The 27,409-nt window shown below is 41.1% G+C and overlaps 1 protein-coding gene across 1 annotated transcript; it reads right to left on the bottom strand.

The window, feature by feature from the left end:
- Positions 1–25,070, bottom strand: shn (zinc finger protein schnurri). The gene is made up of 8 exons (XM_018538610.1): positions 24,223–25,070; positions 7,582–8,084; positions 4,495–7,321; positions 4,124–4,244; positions 1,942–4,011; positions 1,128–1,314; positions 795–1,043; positions 1–711 (listed from the first exon to the last, which is right to left on the bottom strand). Exons 1-8 carry the CDS (start codon positions 24,230–24,232, stop codon positions 151–153), a joined length of 6,528 nt encoding a protein of 2,175 aa, XP_018394112.1. The 5' UTR covers positions 24,233–25,070; the 3' UTR covers positions 1–150.
- Positions 25,071–27,409: the final 2,339 nt, after the last annotated feature.

Raw genomic sequence — 27,409 nt, forward strand, 5'->3', positions numbered from 1 at the left:
TGAAATAATTTTTTAAGACGACCGAGACTTTCATCAGGATATCTCTGTGATGCATTCCATATATGATACAGTATTATAATCGCGATTTCTCTAAGTAGTATGGCAAACACCACTCGAAAAATTCTTTTAGCACGCTATATTGTTTTGGCACTATGTATCTTCTATCCTTTGTCTTTTGTGATCTTCCTTCACTACGGATTCCTCCATAATTCTTTTTTGAGTATTCTCTTTTTCCCTACATTTACCCGCACTTCTATCTCCATGAATATTTGTACTAGAATCCGTCTCAATATTATGTTCAACAAAACAGTGTACCTGTAACTCATTTACAGTACGCGTAGATACGGGGCAAACTTGGCACTTGTACGATTGTAAACTGTCCTCCGACCTTGCGTCTTCCGGAATGACCGTCGGAATTGGTCGCTGCTCTTTAACGGCGTAATCACGTCTATGTTGATTGAACTGAGGGCTGCGGAGGCGAACGTCGTTAATGGCTTTCGGTTTCTCGGGGACGATTGACATTTGATATGATCGAGAGATGTCTGCGTCCGTTGTCGCTTTCATATATTGCGCATGAAGTGTGTGCTGCGGTATAGGCTCACCCTCATCTGACGAAGTCTCACTGCCACTCACAACCGGTCCGGGCAGAGCTTCCGAATCCCACTGCGCCATTTTCGCCGGATCCTTTTCGCCTAATCTTTGAGCCAACATCTGTCGAGAAAAAAATTCATTTTATCTCAATGTTTCCTTTGTTAAATATAAAAACCACGCGCAATTATAATTTTATTACGAACCTGCAGACTATTAAGACTATTATCACAGTCTGTAGTATCGATATCATTCAAGTTGACGCCAGACCTTTCCATCTCTGCATATGTTCCAAACGGCAGTTTGCCCAAGCATTCTAATTTCATGATATGCATCTTGCTACGAAGATGCTTGGCCAAATGTCCATGTATTCTGAATGCTACCTTACAATCTGTACACTTGAAAGGTCTGGGATTGCTAGTAGTCGCCGCACCAAACGTAGAAGTCATACTGACCTAATAATATAATAACTACTCGTACACTCGTACACTAAAAGATATAACGTTGCTCGATAGAAATAAACTTGATCCGTCGTTTACCTTATTGTGATGGGAAACGGATCTTTCGTGTTTCGTCAAGTGGCCTTTAGTCCGGAAGGAAACTGCACAGTTTTCGCATTTATATGGCCGCTCAAAATAATGAATGTTGAGGTGCAACCGTAACTGACTAGGCTTACTGAACACCTTATTACAAATCCCACATACACTCCTACCATCTTCCGTGACACTGTAATCATATTTCATAGTTTCAGCTGTTACAATTAAAATTATTTTGATAATTCTATAACGAATAAAATTTAAATATTATTATAATGTATTATAAATTTTTTTTTTTTTACACAGTTCGTGATTACAATTTGTGACATTTAAACGTGAGTATCAATAATAGTCTACAGCGCGACCCGTTGAATCGAATATTTAAAGTCGATTTTCTAAAAAACGAAGCATTATATAGAAAAACTATATTCTATATTTTCAGCTTATTTTTCCATGTAGAATCACCTCTTTCCCTTCCCTTTAGAATTATATATATATATATATGTGTATATATATTCCCTTTAGAATATATATATATTATTGTATATACACACACATACACACATTAAAATGGTATTATTTTATGTTGCGTTAAAGATATACATACATATATTAAATTAGTGTAGTACCTTAATATGTATTTCTAACATAACATCAAATAATATATTTAGAAAATAATTAAAAATATTTTAACAATATTAAATTTTAAAGGACCGTACAATATAACAATATAACTAATACGAAAACGAAGCCTATAACGGTTTAGCTGGATCTTAGTTGCTTATATATATTATAATTATAAAAATATTTTCCTTACCTGACATAATTAGGCGCGGGTCCACTCGACGGTTGTAGAAATTCCGCTTGTGGTTTCCCGTTTCCTGTGTTTGTTGAAGGCGATTGAAAATCTGATCCACCGACGACTATCTTTCCAGCTATCGCGTGCTTCATGCTATCTAATGCATTCTGTTTAACCATGTCCGCAGTGTGTTTGGTGTCGTAATAGAGGATTCGTACTTTTTGAGGTGACGTGCTTCTTGCGTCTATGTTTTGCGACTTGAGTGGCTCGTGGATAGGCTGTAATATTTCGTAGTTGGTGCGTGAATCTTGCACATGCGCTCTGTATTCCGCGAGAGCTCTCATATCACGGCTTGGTGGTCTATTATCTGGATTTGTTTGCCGGATTTCCATGTTTGCCGATGGCATAAGCTCCTGCATAACTTGCATATCGTGAGCGAACGGCTTGTACTCACGGCTAGGCGGTCTCATCTCATGGCCGCGTATCTTGTACTCCTGTTGATTCGGCAACCTCAATTCCTGATTCTGTGTTCTATACTCTTGACCGGGTGTTCTGATCTCTCTACTTGGTGGTCTTAGGTCGAGATTTCGTGGACTATGATTCTGCATTCGAATATCGTTAGTCGCGGATCTCATCTCTTGATTAGCAGATCTTACTTCCTGACCGACAGGATGGCATTCTCTAGGTCTTTCCATTTCACTCACCATCTTCATTGCGTTGAACATGGAACTTCTGTCAATGTCATTGTTCGTGTGTTGCATCAACGGTGGTCGATTATTGACGTCCATATTTAAAGATTTCGGCGAATGACAATCAATAGTGGACGTGTTGCGAACAGGTACAATAGAACAGTTCGGTCTTTCGATCGAATTATTGTTCCTGATCATAGATAGACCATATTCAATACCTGGTCTTGTGCTAGCGGGACCGTTAGTTAGACCAAGCTCAAAATTTTCACGATCAGAAATCATACGATTAGTTTGTTCTTTATTCTTGTGAATAGTCTCGTAATCGAATGTTCGTCTCTCTATCGCCATATTGTTCTGATAAATCTTCTCCCTGATTTCCATCTTAATATCGTCACTGGTATGCTTCGTCATTTGTTTAACCCTAGATTCCATAACGGTATGCTGCATCTTGCTAGGATCGGTGTATGTCACCGTCGGAATACCATTGGAATCTATGTGCCTGGACCTATTCTGATCCTGATGACGTAGGTAAATATCTCTTTCCTGTATCTGCTTATTGTCCTTGGTATTTCCCACGCGATACTGCTGCTTAATTTTGCTGTCCATCACATGTCTCTCTGTGAGGTAGGCCTGCAACATGTGGCCCTCCGCATCCGGTTTCCATTCTCTACCCTGTATAGGTAGCCGTTCCATCGTCTGGACTATCGTCTGCAATAAGACCGGCTCCGAAACGGGTGTCAGAATATCCGCGGGTCTAACCCTTTGCGGGACCGGCGAAGGCAACACCTGAGTGGTCTGCTTCGTCGTGAGATCCATGGGCTGTGACAGCTGATGACGCGACTCCGTAGCTTCGGCGATTTCTTCGATCTCAAAGTCAGAATCATCTTTCTTTGACGATTGGATAACACTGATCCTCGTTTCTTCCGTCGTATTTCGATTTGATGGGAAATAATAACGGTGCGATAATTCATTTTGGATCAAAGTTGTTTCTTGCGTGGTGACGCTTTGACTGATGGTAGATGTAGTCGCGGTAGTGGGTGCGATGCTTACCGTGGAAGTTGTCGGTAAAGTTAACGTGTATGGATACGTTGAGGGCCTACCAGATGGCAACAAGCCCGGCAATCTATTCGACGTATTACGTTGTGAAAGACTGAGTAGACTTTGTGCTGCTTCTTGCTCCTCGCTACCCGACTCTTCGCTTTCTTCTCCGTCACTTTCTTCCTCCTCCTCTGAGGATTCTTCCGTGTTACCGCCACCAGCAGCTAATCGCGCGATAGCCTCCTTGTCGATATTTTCGTCGCAGACAGTTGTAGGGACTGGTACTACGCCTAATTCCACACATTTTTTGTAATGAGCCTTGGACTTCATGTGTTTTGTGAGATTACCCTTTGTCTTGAAACTGTCGCAAAAAAATTATGATTCCGTAAGTAGGTTATCACTGTTAGAAGTAAAGTTAGACATATAAATAATTGCTTTCTTACTGTGATATATGTGTAAAAACATCAACTTACCTAAAGGTACAATGCTTGCAAGTATACGGCCTAACATCCGTATGTGTTCTGATATGTTTTTTCAACATAGATGGTTTTTTACAACGAATACCACATTCTTCGCAGACATAACGTCCTCGTCCTTAAGTAATATACGAAATAATTAAAGATTTATTGTTACAATATTAAGATTATAATTGATAAAGTCTTATTAACAAAACGAGAAATAAATTACAAATATTAATAGATTATATTATATATATATATATATATACTACCTATAATAAATAATATTAAATTATATTTTAATTTTAGAATAAAACCGTTAAAAATTTGGAGATTGTTCAAATTTTGTTCTATTTTGAAAAACGTAATATTTAAACATTCCTCACCTCTTCCGCGCACATAAGTGTAATCTTCGTTACTTTCAAAGCCTCCGTCAAATATCTTCACCCTCTTCGTCTTCTCTTGCATGTCATTCTCTAATCCGCTGTCCGGACTGGTGGGAGTGGTTGGTCTTTGCGAAGAGTGTGTTAAAATATCCTCTTGTTTCTTCCAAGCGGTCGTGTAATTGAGAGGTCTATGTCGAGAGTCGTAATGTGCCATGTCCACATCTGGTGGTGCCTCCTTGCATATCTTCCAATTGGAGTACATCGATAGACCATGCTGCTGTGTGACATACATTGGCTGCGGTCGATTCAAAGTACAATAAAACACCCTGGTGGAACACTTGAGACCTAGATATGTGTAAGCATGCCCATTTAGATATAGTTGTCCGTACGACTTCTTGGGTCGCGGAGTCTCCGGACTGATGAGAGGAAGTGTGTTCGCCGTAGGCGTGATCCCGTGATGCTTCTTCGGCGTAAACGTGCCGGGTTTCAATGGTAGAGACGTAGGTCTCAAGAACTTATTAGCGTTTGTTGTTTCTTTAACAACGTCACCGCTCTTCGGTGATTTGACTTCGGGTTGTTTGTCCTTAACAATTAATTCTACGGAAGTTTTCGTTGGCACTTCTGTCTTGGAAGAATCTAAGTTTACAAGTATTACCGATGACGCGTTGTCGGCCTTTGTCTTAGCGCCGTTAAATGCGCTGTATCCGTCCGCGACTTTAATCCATCCACGTGTATCCGAAGAAACATTATTTTTTAATCGACCGTTCTCGTGAACAGGTAGGTCTAATTTAGAGATTGCTGTGTGCGTATCTACCGGGAGTGCTCTGCCAACATCCACTTCACTAATACCCCAATTCGGTGATCTTTTCTTGCTTTCCGAGATGGTCTTGGGCGAGTATCTCATCTTACTGTAAGAGTTCGAAGAAATTGTAGGATCCACGCCATTTGGATAACTAAAAGTCTTGTCAAACTTTGGACTCTTGTCGTATGTAAAATCCTTCCTCTCTCGCGGACTCTCTACACTCCTGTACTTTACGGCCGTATTATTTTTGATATGACGATCGAGCTCTGCTTTGCCGGTTTCTCCACCGGTGAGAGTTGACGGTATCCTTGTGCGATACTTGTCTGTCGAAGTTTCGACCTTGACGTTAGGAACTTTAGGACTGGTTAAGCTGCTCTTCAGACCATCGCCATTAGGTGTCTTGAAACTAATCTTCAATGACTCCTTTGCCGGACTAGCTAAATCCAGAGGCTGATCCAGCATGGAAGGAACATGTCCAGACAATGGACTGGGCATACCAGGCACTGTATTGGGCTGTACCTTCACTGGACTAGCCAGGTCCAGTGGCTGAGGTATCATGTGTAAGCCCGGTAGGCCCGGTATCACTTTATAACCGGCTTCGCCAGCCGTTATGCTCGGAGATATGTCTATAGTCGGCGTACCGGTCAGAGTATGTGGTCCGGGCATACCAGGTACATAAGGTATCACCTTTCCGCCATGGAGAATACTTGTGATACCAGCTTGCGGTAGAGTCAACGGATTGTAGGCAGTGATGCTCGTCAGCGGGTTGAGGTGCGATTCTAAATAGTCGTAGCAGGACATGGTAGGCGCTATATTCGGAGTTGATATGTTTGGTATGATGGGCGCCAATATCTTCGGTGCATTAGGCAGGGATATGGAGGAATTGGATGTGCTAGCCGACGTTCCCGGCGGTTTATGCATCATGGTACCACCAGAATGAAGTCCCGATTTCACCACTATCGACGCCGTCTCCGAGTTCATGCACTTGTTGTTGACTACATGCTCATTTGTGGGCGAATTTGTCTGTCGTGGTTCGATCCTCATCGTTTTCGTTACTTCGCCCGTGTTGTCGAGGATCCTTACTTCACCACCGAACATCTGCAGCGAGTTTGGACGCGGGTACTTGCTAAGTTCCTCAAGCGATCTTAAACTGGTTGGCACATTTTCCGTTCTTTGCTTCTTGGCTGGTGGAGCATACGCGTCGACTAGTCTGGTGTTACCTAGTAGAGGACCCGGCGAGGGCAACGGTTGCAAAGTGCTATAATAATCGGCAGATTTTACATCGAAATCAGAATCTCGTTTTTCTAAGTCCGCGTGATAATCGGTTCCTTTTCGAGAATTATCAATACCTTTACAGTAATATCTGCGATGAGCCTCTAAATTGTCTATACTAGTATAGGGGATGTTACACGTGGGACAGACAAAATTTTCTACGGCAGTCTCCGGTATCGGTCCGTTCATAGAACCGCGAGTTTTCAACAGGCGATCCTTGATGATCGAGTTATCCGATAACTCATCTTTCGCTTCCTGAGTGCAACTATCGCTGTAACAACGCTTTCTGCTGTTCAAGGTCTCCTCCACGGAAGACAAGTTCAATGGCTGCTGTTCAAATGACTGCTTTGTCTCGACTAGGCTTTGTTGGCGATGCATTAGTTTATGCAGACGTGGATCCACTGCGTCGACGATCGCCTGATTGTCTGTGATGATCTTGTCGATATGCTCCTGTAGCTGTTCCGCGTTAGATTTAACAGAATTAGAAGTAGAAGTGGTTGTGGAAGAAGACAAGGAGGAACTGTTAGAAGAAGTGGGCGATAAGGAAGACGTTTCGGTGTCACTGTTTACGCACTGCAGTGCTGTTCGGGCTTGAAACTTTGGCTTGTAGATTTTGCCGGTTTTCACGGTCTTTACTACAGCAGTGGATACTGTCGTCGTTGACGTTGTGGGTGTCGAAGCTAGCGGCGGCGGTGGTGTACCAGTACCATTACTGGCGCTATCCGACAGACTTATATCGGAATCCTCGGATACCTACGATAAAAATGTTAGATTGTTGCATGTTAATTAAACATCGAAACTTATAATATTGAATTGCGAATAATGAGTGAACTAAATGATATTTATTGAACGTAAGAAAATTACAAAAAATGCCTTATTAAAGATTAAATCTTATACATTTGTATTAATCGGCAACTACATTATTAGATCTTTTTTTGTAATATTAAGATTTTATCAAAGTTTTTTTTTAAATTAAACTATTTAGATTTTACTTAATTTAATTAATAGAGTACCTTCTCTCTTTTCTCCATCTTGTGTGCATGAGAACGCGACCTGAAGTGCTTGTACAGATTTGATTTGGTCTTGAAGGAGATTTCACATGAAGGACACGGAAACGGTCGTTCGTTTGTATGTGCTCTGATGTGCTTCTGAAGGACACTCGGCTTGGTCCATGTCATCGGGCAGTGAGGGCACGCGTAGCCGCCGCTCTTCCGAGACTCGGCAGTGGGTTTGACACCCCCTGCCGACTCCGGGGAAGGGTCGAGTTTGTTGCCGAGTTCCTTCGACGACTCCTTGCCGTCCTTGTCGTGGTCCTTTCGCTTTGGTGCCTCGTCAGGAACGGCGTTGTTTGTCGTGCCCTCCTTCTCAACGACTTTCGGCGCAACTTCAGTCGTCGCCATCTTCTTGAATTTTTTGTGTAAATACTTTGGCTCGCCATCGTTGTTGTTGTTGTTGTTGTTGTTATTGTTATTATTATTGGTCAGCTGTGGGTCTGTCATCGCCACAGTATGGGTCTCTGCAAACAACGCAACACCAGGTAGTATTAATCACTGCCGACTGTCAGAGTCAGAAGAAAAGGAGCGGAATGAAAAAGAGAAGGCGAGATCATGCGCGGCGAACGGGTGGGCTCTCAGGTGACTCAGATGCGAGAACGGATGTCGTCGTACACGATGTTCCGTGTTGAGAGGGGAGGTGATTCACGAAGGATTCTCGATATTCTGCGCGAATCGTTGAGACTATTCCATGAAGAGAACACGCATGTGGCGTCGATTAATCCGATTTTAATTGTTGATTATCTCTATTGTGGCAGGATGCTGTAGTGTGACTGTTGACGTTGGGAAAAAACAAACGTATAGTAAAAAGCCCCAAGATAATGGACATCGAGTAAATTTTTTGATTACGTGCAAAGTGACCTTACGTAACGACACTAATAACGCATCAAATTTACGATGACGACGAAATCGTTCGTGTGACACGCGTGCGACGACGATCGTACACAAGGAAAGTGTTCGAGGTCACGCCAAGTAAAGTATCACGATGACGCTGATTGGAAAATTCTAGTCCACTGTGTCAATTGCCTTATGACGTTTCCATAAATACAAAGGCGTTAATGCACTCTCGGTGAGATGAGAAAATACTGACAGTCGTTTGGTATGCGTTATATTATTCCATCGATTACGTAGCACCAACAATTACGTGACGCACAAAAGTGAATTGATTTGTTACGAATAATTGCGCCGAATCACGGTCGACACATCAAATGTAATGTTACGTTATAGAGTTACATAAAAAATGCTATCTCGATTTTTAGATGTTATCCATTATTACCTATATCATATCCGTAATTGCACAAAATCGTACATACATATATATAGGATGTAAAAATACAGACTATAGAGATGATTACAAATAATGTGAACGTGTGTTTACTACATACATAGTTTTAATTAGAAAAAAAATATATTACTGCATTATTAATCTCTTACTTTTCAATTTCTTATAAATCCAGCACCAATACTTGGCAAAGTAAAAATACAGTATATATCATATTGGATAAATTTATGGTGCATTGTATTTTCGTATATCATGCCTTAGGTGACAGCGTAGTTTCGTATTAATTAATTTTATCGCATAAGATAAAAAAATAAAATTTTTATTCAGATTATATGTATATCGAGGAGCGGTATAAAAATATTATATAACAAATATACATACGTATATTTATTATATATAATATCAATTTTACATATATGTAATTAAAATTAAAATAAAGAAGCGTGTGTGTGTGTGTATGCGCGCGCGCGTGCGTGTAAAATTGATCATGTATTCTGCACAAGGAAAGTAATTGGCAGATTCGCAGTACACTTTCGCGATTAGGAAAATACTTAGCCATGAATAATCGCTAATAATAATCTGTCAATAGATATTTTTCTCCGCAGTAAAGAAATAGCTAAGCTAAAATGATACATACAGGGAAAATACCGGCCATCACATAAGAACTCCGCAAATAATTCAATTAGGAAATTCGATTACGCATTTTGCGGTACGCCAATTCTATTAGATTCCGCTCTAATGATGTAGACACGCTTTAAATACGCGTTATTTTAAGGCATCCTTTGTGAGATTAACTTAATTCTTATTCTTTTAGCACGTAGCATGTACATATCACAAGCTGTATTACGTTGTAAATGCCTGCTAGATATTATTCAAAGTATTTTTTGTAAGTAGCGCATTTTTAGTTTGGATAAAGTTCTAAGTATTTCTGATATATAAATTGAATTTAATATCGCTAAATAAATTAAACAATATTTATATATCAACATCGTTTAATAAAATATTGTAAAACGTTTTAAGCGGAAATAGATTCAAACACAATTATATCCGTATGTTCAATATTCAAGGCGCGACAGGTCATCTCCGCGGAATTATACAGCAATGTGACGTTGCGAAAACGGAAGTTGAGGACGAGTTCAACAGTTCACACACACACACACAACAGATTTCGTTTACGTGCACGAGCGAGACTTCTCTGCGCCTGCATTTTCATTTATAAACGACTGAGTTTCCCCTTCCGCGTTTGTCCACCGGCGCGACTGATCGACGACGAATTATTTAGCGTGGAATTATTTAGAATAGTCTATCGGCATATTCGTCTCTTCTCCTCGACGCAATAATTACGTGATCGATCGACGAATACAGGTCGATAGTCTAAATGTCGCATTCAGTTGACACTACTGCAATTTGAATTTGATCTCTGAAATAATTAAATTAGTAAATATAGTAACGTAATTATAGGGTAATTACTAAAATAATTCATTAACTTAATATTTACTCAAGTTACGAGACATTGAATAGGTATTATTAAAGATTGAATTTTTTTTTGTAAATATTCTCGTTAAGTTTTAAAACGTTTTGCGATACATATTTTAATTAAAAAGAAATGTTTTACAACATATCATTATTATATAAAAAATTTAAAACGGATATACACACACACAATATATCTCTTCTGCGTATACATGTTTTAAAATTTTAATTAACCTATCGAGTTATAAACATTTGCAAGCACTTGAAATCCACAAGAACTTGATTGCCATTGTCATCGAACACAATCGTTGATTATAAAAAATTAAATTTCATTACATTTTGGCAATCAATATTAACGTTTTTAAAGAAACAATTGAATTTTACTTCATGAATGCAATTTACATCGCTATCGACACTATTGAAATAAAAATATTCAATAATCATTCAAAGATAGATATGTGCCAAAAGAACAGTTTTATAAAGGATTTAATATATTTTTAGTTCTAATATTTTGAGAAAAATTTATCGCGTCTTAAAATATGTTAATTCATTCTTTACCTCATTTAAAAACAAAAGAATTTCTCTCCTTTTATATAGTCGCTGTATAGTTTTTACATAATGATTGACATCAGTTCGGGCCGTAAAGGCTTAAATAAGATCCATGAATAATTCTATATTCCTCTGCGTTTTTCGTTTGAATAGTTATTCTCATCGTATCTCTCTCGTTGAAGAATGCGCGTCGTCAACCGAGCGTCCACGCCGTTTTCGCGTATATTTTTATAACTAGCAGAAATCGCCGGCCTTTTCTTGGACGTCACTTTCGCGCGCGGCACCGTTCGCCGAAGTACCCGGTAATTTTGGACCGCGCTATTTATATGCGCAAATAAAGAAGATGGAGAGGGGGAGAGAGAAAGAGAGAGAGAGACAGAGAAGGGCAAAAAAAGAAACACGAGGAGCTGGCAGAACGCGAGCCAATCTTGTTCGCCAACGGAGGCATTTCTCGCGAAGAATCATCGCCACAGACTTACATCAACGCAACGGTCCATTTGGCAGCAGCGATTTCCTCCACTCGGAGAAGAAACACCAGGAAATCACCATGAAAATTTTGACTCTCGTAAAAGACACCGAAAGTATCGCGCGATATATTATAATTCATTCATAAATTAAGTGACGTTGCAAGATTATACAATAAGCAAAATTTTATAAAAGTGCAGTTCGCTATTCGCTTCGTATTATCTTCAGCTTCGTATTTTTACCGATCTCAATAGATTTTAGATGAGTATTAATTTGATATAATTTTACCTTTGTATCGTACGTCTGTGAAGCTGGCCCCTCATTGTCAAAATTTTGAAAAAATAAGCAGAGTTCTGGTTGCCCCCCGAAGAGTTCTAGAGTTCTCTATCAAATTTAGGAAGAGTTCTATTGATTAAAGCAGCGAAAACACTATTTGAAATTACGGGAGAGCCAACTTCACGATGGGGGCTACCAGAACTCTGAAGAAAACACAGGATTTCCGAGAAAAATATTTTTCGTCTGTGGACTTGGAAAAATTAATAATCTGTAACTTCAAAATGCTATATCTTTTTGGATATTGATGTTAGAGTATCGGTTGTTAAGGATAATCGTTAGAACTCTTTGGGGGGCTACCAGAACTCTGAAGAAAACACCGGATTTCCGAGAAAAAAATTTTTCGTCTGTGGACTTACAATTAGAAAAATTAAAGATCTGTAACTTCAAAGTACTATATCTTTTTGGATATTGATTTTAGAGCATCGATTGTTAAGGATAATCGTTAGAAGTCTTCGGGGGGCTACTAGAACTCGTATCAGATTGCCGAATTTCTTAAAAAAAAAAATTTTTTTTCGGAAAAAATTTTGTTTGAAAAAAATTTTGGAAATTCGGTGTTCTCTTGAGAGTTCTGATAGCCCCCTAAAGAGTTCTATCGATTGTCCTCTGTAGACCAACGTGCTAAAATGAACGGTTTAGAAGTTATAGTTCTTCAAAGTTGCAGAATCGTGAAGTTGGCCCCCCCCGTAATTTCAAATGGTGTTTTCGCTGCTTTAATCAATAGAACTCTTCCTAAATTTGATAAAGAACTCTAGAACTCTTCGGGGGGCAACCAGAACTCTGCTTATTTTTTCAAAATTTTGACAATGAGGGGCCAGCTTCACAGACGTTTGTATCATGTCTCATTGTAATATCGATGCCTTATTTATTCAGTTAAAAACCTACTATTTCTATCAATGTAAATTGATTCTACATGCAGATTAACTTTAATTTCAGTTTAATTTGCTTTATAGAACTATAGAAGATGAAAATAAATTGAACTGATTATAAATTAAAGTTAATCTGCATTAGCAAAAATAGGGACATAAATTGCTCGTCCGATCGACGAAAACGCTCGAAGATGTGAATCGCGTTAATTGCAGCTGTTGCTGCAAAGTTTACGACGCACACGCAAGCATAATACGTCAATTCGTGAATAAAAACACTCCTTTATGAGCAGACACGTCGTGGGAGGATACGCGTGACGCAAGACACTTAGGTGGATTTCATTAGGCTCTTCTGCGGCTGCAGAGATGAATGAAGTGACGATGGCACGTTCTTTACTGTCAAAGTCATTCTTATTCGCTCAATCCTATGCGTTCTCGAACGCGCGGTATCTACGCTGTATTATCACAGGATGTTTTATGTATTGCGGACCGATCTAAGAGTTCGTGCACGAGGAAACTGAATCATCGTATCGCCGGTGATATTTGCGCGCTATCGTAAATTTACATAAAACGTCCATGTGTCGCGCAGTATAGTGTACGTACACTATATTATTATTTGATTTAAAAAAAAAAGGTATTTTTATAATAGCTTAGCAGTGTACATATAAAATGACGATATATATAGGAGATCATGTCAAAATATTCAAACAATAGATTTTCATTATTAAATATTAAAGGAGCAATAGCAATGCAATCTCTTAAATTAAATAATATATTGTTTTTAACTTCCAATTGTAAATATCAATTCATTTCTATAGTTATTTTCAAAATAAATATCTATATTAACGTAGGCACTTAATAAATAATAAACTAAATTTGAGTCAAATTTAATAGGTGTTTTATTGAGTTAATTTGCTTAATTCTATTGTTTTAGTTAAATTGATGACTGTGAATAGGATTTCCTGTAGAAATGATGATTACTCACATTATAATAAATTATTAATTTAACAATGTAGCTTACAAATAGTTGTATTACAGTTCGTAAGGAGATTAAAAGTTAGAGAATTATTCAAAAAATTTGAGCATATAATTTATCCAATTAAAATTAATTATAGACGAACGTGTTACATGCTATTCTTTTTTCGTATTTCAATTGTGACACGTGTTCCGAATCGAGGCTGATATATAACATCGATAAATGGAAAAAGGATAAACGCAGTGAAAAGATTATCATCGGGGATGTATCACCCGCGAATTTCGGATTATTCAATTAACGGCCTCTCAAATATTTGCCTCAAATTACAACTTGTTATTGAAGTTATTCGAGCATCACACGTGCATATACTCACGTAAGCTACCTCGTAACGAATATACATGCTTCGCAAACGCGTATGGCAGCGCAATAAATACGCATGCACTCGCGGAGTCCGCAGAGCGACGAAAATGGGTCACGATACGTTTTGTTTGCATTTCGAGTAAACGCAGATGCAGATTTTGGTCGACTATACTCGGTAGTATAAAATACCGCCGCAGTTATTTCTCTACGAATAAACCGCTCCAATTCCGTGGACGCGTTTAATTCCGTGAGAAACTAAAGCAAAATGATTGCAAGTACCCTGTTATTGCTTGATAATTTTTTGTGGATATAGGGAAATTATAAGGCCGCGTAAAAATGAATTATTTCTCAATATACTTCGAAAGACAATAAAAATTCGTAACAGACGAGAAAATATGTATACCAGATAAGCTGCTACATAAAAAGACATAACAATTTATTACAGCTTTCTCAGAATTTCAATACAATCGTAAGATTTCAATTCACTTGGATATAAAAGAATAAAAATTGACGTGACCTTACCTTGCATTGACATTTACTATTTTTCATCTAGAATTATATTCAATTCACAAGTACTACAAAATCTCAAAGAAAATCACAACGCCGTTTTATGCGAGAATTATTTTTATCTCCAATATAAATCCGCTTTTTAATTTTGTTACGAAATGTCACGCATCTCGCGAAAGATCGTCAATCATACCGATAAAGTTCCGAAAATAAAATTCTTCGAAATAAAGAGGAATTAACTTAAAATAAAATTGTCCCAACCATTTTATTTTAGGTCGATCGTCACCGCGTCAGAGAAGACGTGAGTGAGATTTTCGTGATGTACCATTGTGAGCGTAAAGTTATACTTGCGGACTCTCGCCGTAAAGTTTTATTTTCGGACTTTTGGTCGCCGAGTTTAGCGATCTCGCCCACGTCGTTTTCTCCAATTCGAATAAAAGCCCGATATATAGAAAGCTAAACTACGCGAATCTCTGGAATACTTTATTGATGTATTGGTGTTATTATTGTTTGCCCTCTATCTTGATAGCTTGCTCTCTGACCTCGGGCCCCTCTCTTGGACGATGCATCAGCGGGCGTACGCGCGCAAAGATAACTCTCGTTGTATGTCGCCATGTTTGGCCAAACCAAGACGCAAACATAAAGCAATTTATATTCATGATCATATTTATAATAAATCGAAAAATGAAGCATGAGTTTCTCAATTTCTTTCATGAAGTTAACAGAGGCAAGATTTTACGAGCGCACCATTTTTAAGTGCAACATAAAAATCGACATAAAATTACATATAAGTTTTGATAAAAAAAAAATATAGTATACTTTAATCAAGATTATTTCAAACTTTTTTTTCTTTAAAATTTAAATTGTTAAATAATAAATATATAAGAATGCGCAAATTAAGTAAGTGAATACGGTAAGAAAGCAATTCGTAGATATTGTTTCGTACATTGGCTTAATCCTGAGTGAGAGTTCGAAGAGGCGAAGCGTAAACTCGTACAAACGACCAATTGCAACCTATGAATAGTTCGTTCAGTCTGCCATACGTCGTACAACGTACATCATGCCACCGCACGTTATATGGACCTGACAATTCGTTAATCGTTTTATGCCGGACGCGGCAGACACGTTAAACGTTCGTTTAACTGACCGCGGCTTAATCCCGTCATGCCTCAATTTTCGCACTTATTTACGTCTGAATCTCAATTAGTGCTCTATCGTTTGAAATGTTCACAAATTTATCTTTCGCCTTGATACATCGCGAAAAGTGATCAATTACGCTTGACAACTTTAATTGCTACATTGAAAATTTGCTGTTGAAATTCTTAATAAAAGTTTTTGCATTTTGTCTTAATTAAATTGAGTTTTCAATGTCAAAAATATCGAACGGTCATTATTAGCTGTTTCTATTATTTTTAATCAATAACAAATTATATTTTTTGTGTAAAAAGATATATAGGATTCTGAAATCTTTTCACTTTTCAATAATTACGTCCTTTATACTGAAGAAATACGTATTTAGTTTTTCTCAAGACTTTTATTTTTGTAGTAATTTATCTAATTCTTTTATAGTTGACTTTTCAAATCAAGATTTTCTGTTAAATTTTAATGAATTTTCCACTTTTTTATCATCAGTTTTTAAACACGGGGTTTGAATCATGCTAGACTTGACTTGTACATAACACGTGATTATTTATCAATCGTGCATAGTGCGTAGTTAAACAGGAAAACGCAACCGCGAGTAATCGATTAATTATCGCGCGAAACATAAGAAGCCCGTGTAGCTCGTTCTTATCTGGCTCAATTGATAAACGGGAAATTAGGCTTGAATGGCATTGCGCCATTCTCATATTATACAACTACGACGAAAGCTCCGCACCTGTATACGAAGTCAGCGAATACTCGGAATTCCGTCGTACGTGAATCAGTGTTCCTTGAGAGCGTTATCGAACACCGGATTGCGGAAACCAGTTGCATGGTTCCACGACTTTCGCCGGCGAGAGATCGCCGATCCCCTAAGCGTCGTCTTCCTCGCCTCGAGGAAAGAGCGGCATAATTTGGCAATGACGTGAGTTTTTAATATTTAACGTGACGGCGAGCTCTCAGCGAGAATCCTTCAATACATAAGAGAAACGAAAACATCTCGAAACCTCGAAGTATCTTGTTGATTCTGAGTCAGAGCTCGGGTCAGTTCCCCGCTCGTTCATTAATTTTGCGTAAGCTACGATAGCTGTCCGATTCTTTTCTGCTGGTGGAGTTTAATTTAACTGATGCGATAATCGATAACGGTAGAATGTTTCTTTTTAAAGCATGGACAGTGTTGTTTTGGCATAGTCATTCAACGGCAGCGTCAGTAATTTTAACTGTCTGTTAGTAGTATTTTAACGTACGCAAACAGCATATTTATTTATCGTGGTTTTATTGCCAGATTGTGCGTGTGCCAGATGTACGAAATATGTCGTCCAATTAACGTCCACTCAATGCAACATTTTGCGTAAATCAAATCAGTGATGCGCGCAGTATCTCTCTTATGTAAACTATTTGTAAATCAATCTCTTCTTTCTCGTTGAAATATACATTCAGTCTATAGATTATAATATTTTATAACTATTAAATGACGTAATCAAGAAATTTCGATTAAAAAAACTAAACTACCTCTTTCCCATGTAAGGGTTAACAATTATTATTAACGCATTACGATCTTCCTATGGAAATTAGATTACATCAGAGGTCGTAAGACTTAATAATAGTTAACACACATTGCTACTTTGCTTCCAATTAATTAATCTATCTTCCGCTTGAAGTGTCCGAATCATCGAATTAACGATTGTTATTATAACGCGTTATGATCTTCCTATGAAAATTAGATGACATCGAAAGTATGTCGCTACGGAAGCGAGGTTGGGAAACACTGGTGTATCGCGTAGCGGATCTATGTGGCGGCCAAGCGCGCGTCGTTGCACCGGATGAACTCTCCGATCATGCGGTGCCCGCTGCCGCGTCGCTGCCTCTCCTTCGTCTGACTGTATCGTATGCACGCGGTGATCTCTCGGGGTCGTACGGTGCTGCCACCGGCGAGGAAGCGGGAGATTCCCGCGATGTGCAAGTGAGTCACGCGCGCAACCCGAGCCACCGCCGCCGTCGCCGCGTCGCCGCGCGCGTCTGACGAAGAAGCGGCATTCCCTGCCTCTCCCTTCCCGCGCCCATCGGCCGCCTGCTTGCGTCTGACGGAGCACAACTCTCCCCTACCGTCGGCCTTCGCACGGCCACTACTGACGCACACACACACACACACACGCCAACGGAACGATCTCGCTCGCGCACTTGGGGATTCCGTTCGACACTCTGCGCGCGCGCGCTACCGTACTCCGCGCGATAGTCCCCCACCGCGCCGCGCCGCCGGTCGCGGCGAAGAGACTCGGCACGAATTCACGCTGCTCCGCTCGCTCACTGCCGGTGAACGGGTGATTGGGTCACGCACCCCGCCGTGCGTCTACGTGCCCTAGGACGTTCACGGCCGCCTATCCACGGAATCCCTCCTTTGCCCCTCCCTCCCCTTGATGCTTCCCGAAGAAAGGAGACTCTCTTCGAGACTGAACCGATGATACGAACGAATGTTTTTCTCCCTCCGCAGTATACACATTCGTATGCACGCAACACGTATACTTTTTCTTTCTCTCTCGTGCTCTCTACAAAAAATTTTGTAATTTTATTCCATCATCGATTTTTTATCTCTATTTCAATAAAAAAAATTAATTACTACAAAAACACAGAAATGATAAAAAATGATAAAAGACAACTACTTCATCTCAAAAGACATAATTTATGAAAACAAAAAGAATTATGAAATCTTATCTTTTACCCCAGAAACGTAATCTAAAAAATAGAAACTAAAAAAAAAATAGAGCGGTACTTCGGTTCTGATGTTAAAAGTATCATGTAACGCTCCTGTGATCTTAGTTTTTTTTTTAGTGGAATATTATTAACATTTTATTACTCGCATGAAGTATCTTTTTGTTTTATTATGAAATGATTACACCATAGAGATTCTGGCCTTAAATAAATTCATTAAATGTATGAATGCTAATTATACATGTTGTTATATTTAGTGTAATTATTTCAGAGTTAAAAAATTTTGTTTTAAATTTATCTTTAGCTAAAAGCTCTATATAGAATATTGTTAATATTTATTTGACCACGAATCACCAAAGGAAACAACGAAATGTATAAAATTGAAATATATAGAACTAGCTAGAGAAGTGTCAAAAACATCCTGCGCAAGTAAATAAAAAAATCACGCGAGTAATGTCGGGTTAAGCTTTCACTCGATTATACATTTTACATGCGTGTATAATGCGCGAGGGAAAGCGAATCAACGATCGAGATTTTAATCTCGCCCTCTTCATTCTCTGTCATTACATCATCTAACTTGCGCGCGTTATCTTGATCGTCACAGCTTCGTGTAGTCGATAAGAATCTGATAATTCAACACTAAAGAATGGCGTGAAATAGATATGCTCGCAGTACTCTAGATTTTAATTGAAAATGACCCGACAATTGAGTCATTCGAGTGTTGCCGTCAGTCGCGCAGTGCAAACAATATGACTTCATATTTACCTTCCGATTCGTTTAATTAGATTCTATTATCATTGACGAGTGCCGTTATCGCCAATAGGCTTTCGTGTATGTCTATGACGCACGGCGCGTGAATCTATATAATAGTGAGTTCTTCGAATTTGAGCGCCGTCTCATTACAACAAATATTACGTATCTCTATGAATTGCAAATTCACCGAAGATCATCAATCGACAATTCGTGTGAAAACGGACATTATACCGTGAATATTCCTAAAAATTAGGACGAGTGTTTACCGAGTTAATAACGTAATTCTTCTTACGGTTTCGACACGAGTGACGTTACATGCCATGTTTCTTGTGGCTTATTCTTTTCCGCGAAAACAAACGTGCGAGAAACGGTTATTAAAGCTAGTTGAAAGAACAACACGATAAGCCTGGCTACAATTAATCGTGGTAGCCTCAATTGCTGATCTTCACGTCACGATCGATGTGGAACGTGATATAGTATAACTGTATCTCTCCGATTACATCAATGCCCGCCGTCAATTTACCGTACGTCAAAGGACTCGGAATTTTCGTTTAGCTTGAAATTGATGAGTGATTTCAATCTTACTGTTAGTAGACGAGATTAAATATAAATTAATACGCGGTATTAACGTCATGAAAAACTGGTTTCGAGGATAAATTCCTTGAGATAAAATCGATTTCTCTACTTTTTAGTTATAGAAAGTCCATCCTTCTTCTTCTATTAATCATCATTTATAAAGTAGCGTGTATACGACAATAATAATATGTGCAGGTAATGAAATTATCACGCCATTCATACCGTTCAATGAAGGAGCCAAAAGTTCGAGAGATCACATGGTAGCGATTAAGAACCCCCGAAGTCCAGCGAGAAAGAATGGATGAGTGTCGTACAATCCTTTTAAGCTTATTACAAGACCGTAACAGGTTTATAGTATCGCCGAGCGAGCGTAATGAAGTTCGGTGGATTTACGATGGGGGTGCACGGACAGTTAAAGTAAATTTAGATAGCGAGTAAAGTAAATTCCATTGTATCACGTGTGTGGCCGCTGTTGCCTTTTGCGAGATATTTTAACCCGCGGATGTTTGTGTCGCGAAACATGAATTTTCCATTTGATCTCGTAATTCCATTTTGGGAAAACCAATGATCGTCAGTGATCGACTGACATCAATTGCATATTCCAAAAACCATACAGCTTGATTTAAGGTAGCAAGAGTTTAGAGTATTTAAATATATAAATACGCGTTTACGTATTAAGCGGAAATAAAATTCGCAATAAATTACTACCAACGTACGTAGATTAAACTTTCATCGCGGTTTAATTTACTCTAAAGAGTAAGATAAATCTTTTCCTCGTTTTTAGAATTAGAAAAAAGTATAAACAGTTAGATATATCAAGATCAAAATTAATCTACATTGATAAAAACGGAGAATAGGTGATTATTAAATATCGATAAAAAAACTTTTACACGCAACGCGTTTACAAGTTCCACGTCTTGCATCAGTTTACGGAGCGTTTTTGTATTTTGTGCAATTGGCGTCGTTATTTACATCGCAATTTCAAAACGAAATGATAATGAAAAGGGATTCCACGAATGGTGTGTTAATCGTCAACGGCTGATCTCTTCCGCATAATACTACGCTAGATATCGCGACAGATCGAATTCCTTTGACAGATTTACGCATAGCGCGAGATTCCACACGAATCAGTAGAGATTCCCATCGGCAGATGAATGATCCAACGCCTAACATCTCCATATTCTTGTGTAAAGTTAGACATTCCTAGTAAATCGGGAGAATTCCTCTTACATTCGAGTTACTGTATTCTCTGTAAGCTATCTAAAAGGAGGATCACGCACACACATAGCGAGCTGATAACAGAGAAGTTATCATGGTGTTATCTACATGCAATCGACATACCCTTGTAATTAAAACTTTTGTGATCGTAATCGTGTTCACGTTACGCGTTATATGTATGTACGATTGCTACTATATTCATCGCTATTTTTCACATTTGTAATTAAAATAAATGTAAAAAAGATAGGAAAATATTTAATTTTTGATAATTTTTGTAACGCATTTTAAATTGTTATAATGCATTTAAGTTAAAATGGAAAGAACATTTTACTGAAAATTTGACTAAATACATATCTAAAAATAATTTTGTCGAGTTATTAAAATAATTACAGGTCAAACATAATGGACAAAAATGTTGCAAAGTTTTGACATTCTAGCAATCAGCTTGTGCGTCACGCAATTATTACATACACAATTATTTTAATAATGATCTAACAGAATTATTGTTCAGACCTACAGCTATAAATTTTTAGATATTTAAACAAAACCCGAGGTTTAAGTTTTAAATCAGTATGTTCCCGCAATTACACGCGACATTCCAACTGATAGACTCCCAAGAAAATATATCGATAACACTTTTTTTTTTTAATTAACGTTTTCTACAGCGTCACTGGTCGACTATTTTAAAACGTAATAGAATACATGTGTTTACAGAATATAAATCTCCGTCGTTCTACGTTTCTTTAACTTGTTTCACGAACTTGTACTATCATCTTCGCGTGCTATTGTTTACACACAAAACAGCCGCCAAGTTCATCGCGTGTTTATGCTTGTTTCAAAGAAATGCGAAGCATTATAGCGGCTGCTCATCCTCGAGTCTCATTCTGTTCCATTTTCATTATACAAGTACTCTTCGCAGACGAGGAATGTTCTCTGGGTTCTCGAAATTAAGACAATATCTCTTACTGTTAGATGAATAGCTTTCTCAGAGATTTATTTTAAGCGCTGACTGTTCTAATATGAATCGTCGTACTACTTGCCCAAAGCCCGAATGATACGAGAATGGAGTTTGCATAACATTCGAATTACTGCGTTCTCCGAATAGAAATATCCGCGAATGGAGACACTCGCGCTGTAAGTCTGAATCTCTCGGGCTTGCAACTCTCCGGCCCGGGAGTCCTTTCCACGAATAGACGACAAATCGAGAGAAATTCCGACGATCCCACTCGCAGTCCGGCCGATTCCGGCTTTATACGGCTTGGTCGTCGTAGGTCGCTGCTGCGTCGTGTGTCGCCTTGCCGTCGCTGTAGGACTATAGAGAGACGCGCGTCTTGTACTCGCGGAGTTCGCTCGCTCGCTCGCTCGCCGTGTCTTCTTGGCGTAGCATGAAAATAGCCCAGCGTACTTGGAATATCGCGTGGCCTACGCGCTAAGCATGCTAAAACGGCGTCATCCAACGCCGCTCGACCAACGGACGTGGCGTGCGTGCGTGCGTGCGTGCGTGCGTGAGTGCGGAGCGATTACTTAAAGAAGCATGCTCATCGATGCTTGGCTATTAGAAAGTATATTCAACAATTTTCTTTTGATACTTCATTATTTACTAGCTTCAGTATTTACGCATCTAGATGTAAATATTCATTAAAAAATTACTTTTTTTGCGATATTTATCTGATAATCGTTAATAAATAAATACAAGCGGTAAGAATTAAATAACAACGATTAAAACAACTTGATGCGAATAACTGATTTTGGTATAAACTAAATAATTCATTTATATAATAATTACATCTCTTACAGTTAGTGCAATACGTGAATAGAAAAGAGAACATAGTTATTTTGATTTTTGTTCTCTCATGTGTATTTTTAATTACCTGTTATGCGTTTAAATAAATTAAGCTAATATGTTTACGAGGAAAATCCCTATAAAGAAGGATTATTCGGAGCAGAAAAATGAGAAAAAGCGAAGAGAGAAATAGAGGGAGAAGCTTATTATCTCTGCCACTGTGCAGTTCAAAAATTGTTCTCCCACCGTCCACCTACCCGCTCTGCAACTTTGTCGTGCCTATCTCTCTTGAAGTTCACATGTACTTGTTTGACCAGAGGTGGTCGACCAGCGATACTGGAGAAATACCGCGACCAGCGATTAATTATAACTTGCCGGTTATTTACGGCTTTAATTTGCGTGCTGATTCTTCACAATCTAACGGGTGTTTCGAAATTACTTCTTTTCAATTAGGTTATAGTGGCATGAGAAATCTTCCTACTATTTTATCCAAGAGTCTACTGGAAGTCTAGGAAGGAAAAACAGATAGTACGAAAATATCTAGGAAATTATCCATGTTAACGATTTTCATTCCTTTTCGTGAATTCATTTATTAAATGCTATTGTTATTAGACTTTACACAAAAATGTTGTTTCGTAGACAGGCAATATTATTTCTCACGTGTCTATTCAGCAGCGAGTTAAAAATAGAGCTTGGTTGCAAGTATATATAAAGACTAAGACTGCGTTGTACTTTCAAGGATAGAAACGTTAGTCAGCGGTGATAATGTTAAACGATTGCTGTCATTATCTGTGTATCTCCCTCTCTTCATATTGGAAAACATGACAGCACATGACAAAAAAGCCTTTCGGCTTTATAGCTAAAATCGTCGTATGATACATGGACGCATATACGTATTGCACGCGCGCACGCACGATCGAAATTACTATCGTATACGCGATGCTCGCACGCGGGTACGGTTTGCAAAAAGAAGAGAGGGGAAAGCGAATAGAGGAGCCAGCAAAACGCTGACACGGAGGGCTTGACGTAACGACCGCAGCATCCCTCGTAAATTTTTACGCGATCGTAACACCGTTCACAATGTACGAAACTGGTCAAGAAAGAATCCAATCTTTTCTCTCTGTCTCGTTCTCCTGTTTCTCTTTCATGATCACTCAGCTTTCCGAGTATCACGAAAACACGTCGATGTATCGAGGCGATGAGACCGCAGAGAAGGAAGGGAGCGACCGAAAAAGGAGAACGAAGTGTGAGCGTCTAGAGAGAGAGAGAGAGAGAGAGAGAGAGAGAGAGAGAGAGAGAGAGAGAGAGTGGAATGACGAACCAGGAGAGGAGGATCGAGATCGGAGAACATGACCACAATGCACGAGAGAACAGGAGAGAGAGAGAGAGAGAGAGGGGGGAGGAAGAGGGAGCGAGAAAGACAGAGAGAGACAGAGACACTGTTGTCGCATCATATCTCGCGAGTATACGGGGTCAGAGGAAAAAAGAGGGACAACAAACGTGCCGCGCGAGGAGTGACGGTGGAACGAGAGTGAGAGAGAGAATGAGAGCGCCGGGAGAGGGGGGGGGGGGGAGCGGGGAGGAGAGCACTACGGGGAGACTCATGGTTCACCTGTCGTCATGGCAACGCCGCTTCGCCGCTCACTTGTTACTCCATCGGCATAGCTCGGCCCTCGGCGGCGGTCCTCTCGCAGCCTCCGCAGGAATACGAACGCGAGTCACGATCCATCGCGTGGGACAGAGAGCGAGCCGACGCCTCCTTTCCTGACGGGCGACCGACCGCTCGCTGGCTGGCTGGCTGGCTTGCTGGAGGCGCGCGATCTCTCCACCGCGCCGAAGATCGACTTGTGGATCCTCTCTCTTTTTTTTTCTTCCCCCTCCCCCCAACCACACACCCTGGCGGGAAAAGAGAAAAAGGAATCTCGCACGCGGTGAGACACGGTCTCACCCCTTTTCTTGCGTTTCACCACTATAATACGCACTATAGGAATTATCACAGAAGAAATACGCACTTCATCGCGAGATATTTAAATATATATATATGTATAATATAATGTATTCTTGTTGTCCTCCGCCGTTGTTTCCTCTTTCACCCACGGAGAAACGTAGAATTCGAACGTATCACAGAAACGCGAAGGTGGGGAAAAAGTGAGCACAACATCTACCCTTCTCTTCTCCGATTCGTGTGTTTAACTCGCTCCGTCCTCCCGCCACGTACTTAAGCCGAAGTCACTTTTCTATTTTAAGCTCCGCACTTGCCTCGTCCGTCGTATCCTCTATCTCTCTCCCTCCTGCTGGTACCGCGAGCCAGTCGTACGCACGCACGCACGCACTGAGCGATATATTCACCAACACACTTACGAGCGAGCACACAAACAAGCGCCCAACGATCTCTCGCGCTATATACGGTGTACATGCGCGATTTCTCGTTATCCACTTACTACGAGCGCGTCAATCTGTTTGCTATGCAAATCCCGTCTGACCGGCGCTGACAACGATAACGGCTAACGGTGATAGGCTCCGAATCGGCGGCAGCCCGACGGATACGATATCTCTCGTTAACGCAATCGGCCGCGCGCGGTTAGTCATTGCCCGCCGACGAGCGACATACGCGCGCGTTATAGAAAAAGTATAATCGGCCACCCGCGCACCGCGGATTCCACGGGGGTATCCTTACCCCCACCGCGAGGCACGGCACGACACGACGACGACGACGAGGAGAAGGAGGAGGAATAAACCATTCGCACCACCAACACTGCTACTATCGTGCTGCTGCGGTCACCACTACCATCACCGCTGCTACCATCGCCGGCGATCGCGGCACTGCTGAGCGTCGCGCGCCGTGTCGCGTCGCGTCGCGTCGTGTCGGGGACGCGTAAACGTGCCGCGCGCGCGGCGAGAAACTCCGACCGCGAATTCCCCCGGCGGCGGTCTCACTCGCACGGTGACGTCATTGGCGCCTAAACGCGTCGCCGTAGGCCGCGAGCGGCAAGCGGGGGATACCCGTCGCGTCTCGCCGCGCGCGTTCTCTTCTTCGAGAATCTCCCTCCCGAGAGATCGGTAGCAGCGGTGGGTTCTCCAGCCGATCTACCGACGCGACCTCGTTTACCGCAGAGATCGCGTATATATATGTATTCCAAACACACTTTCGCCTCGATGTTAATCCCGACGACGTCGTCGTCCTACGGATCTACGATCGTCGATCGGCGGCGCAGCGCACCTCTCTCGCTGTCCTCGTGGCCGCTCTCGGACTCGCCGCGTAATAACACGTCACTACTGCTCCATTCATCGATAGTCGGAGTCGTGAATGTCGATTCGATCCTCAACGATCTACCGCGCCGATCGACACTTCCGCATGTTCTCCATCCGAGTGTAACGTTCGCGAATCCCCCGGCTTCGCGATCCCTTCGATATATTGAGGTTTCTGTCCGATGGAAGTGGAGTTACACGCGTTTCCCTCGTGTAACGACCGGCGGCGTCCAAGTCACGCTTTCCCGCTCTCGATCCCGCGATCGATCGGAATTCCCTCGGATTCTCCTTCTTTTCCGATGTCGCGCGCCACTTATATATTATATAGCCTCTCTCTCTCTCTCTCTCTTTCTCTCTCTTCGTTCTCCAAAGATTCCGCGAGTCTTCACTGAACAGTTACGCACACTTTTACACGTTTTCTCTTACACACACCTTGTCAGCACGCGTCGTCGTCGTCGTCGTTACTCTCGATCGCGCTCGATCGTCGCGGAGAGTCACTCCCGTCAATCCCGCTTGCCTGCCACAGTTGGTATTCGCGCGCGCGAAAGTTGACTTTTCTCGACTACGATCACTTGGAGATTTCTCCCTTACGTTCTTCCCCCCCTGTGTGGGTCGCTCCGTTTCACCCGCGTCGCTGTCAACAAGTGTGATTCCCCGTGAACGGTACGCACACACTACGCACGATCCACGGTGTCGCGTTGCGGTGTCGCGCGCCGCACGACGCTACGCACCTCCTCACGGCGTTGTTATTGTTGCGTAACTGGCGGGCCCCGTGTAGCTGGCTGGCTCCGCAGCCGCGCCGCGAGACAAGAGTGTATGTATGGGAGTAGTGGTCGGGAGGAGAGGCAAGAAGGGGAGGGTAAGCGAAGAGGACAGAGCGCGAGAGTGAGAGGGAGCGAGGTGGAGAGGGCCGGAGAGAGGACGAGGTAGTCCCCGTGGGTGAGCCAGTGGGCGAATACGCAACGAGAGAGAGAGCGTGCGAGCGGTGCGCCGTCTGGCGTGGTTGGCGACAGTCTACTGCCTTCCGAGAACCACGAGGCGATTCCGTGTATCGAACGCGCAACCGAGGGCTGTCGACGACGCTGGTAGTAGGGGAGACGGGATCGGCGCGCGATCCTCTGGTAGGGAGTAGCAGCACGGAGTGCGAGGGACGAAGGGATGGTGCGAGTAAACATGAGAAAGCCCAAGAGAGGGAAAGAGAGAGAGAGAGAGAGAGTGAGATTGGGATGAAGCGGGAGAAGAGAGTTCAGACACGAGGCTCTCCTCAGGGACGCAGATATGTACGTTTTCTTACGAGCAACACGGAGAATCGGCGCGTTACACGTCACATTGGGAAACGATAATGAGGATTTTAACCGTGGCCTTGCCATCGTGAAATGGAAAATTCACCGCGAAATCACGTTCGACGTGTAAACGCCGAGATCCTGGCTTTGCTTTGTATTTTCTTTTCTGTTTTCGCCGCCGTTCGTCACAGCCGACAAATGGTCGGTCCAAAAGTTTGAATGGGCGACTCTCTCTCTCTCTCTCTCTCTCTCTCTCTCTCTCTCTCT

This window comes from Cyphomyrmex costatus, unplaced genomic scaffold (assembly GCF_001594065.2).
Source record: "Cyphomyrmex costatus isolate MS0001 unplaced genomic scaffold, Ccosl1.0 scaffold193, whole genome shotgun sequence".
Lineage (NCBI taxonomy): Eukaryota > Metazoa > Arthropoda > Insecta > Hymenoptera > Formicidae > Cyphomyrmex > Cyphomyrmex costatus.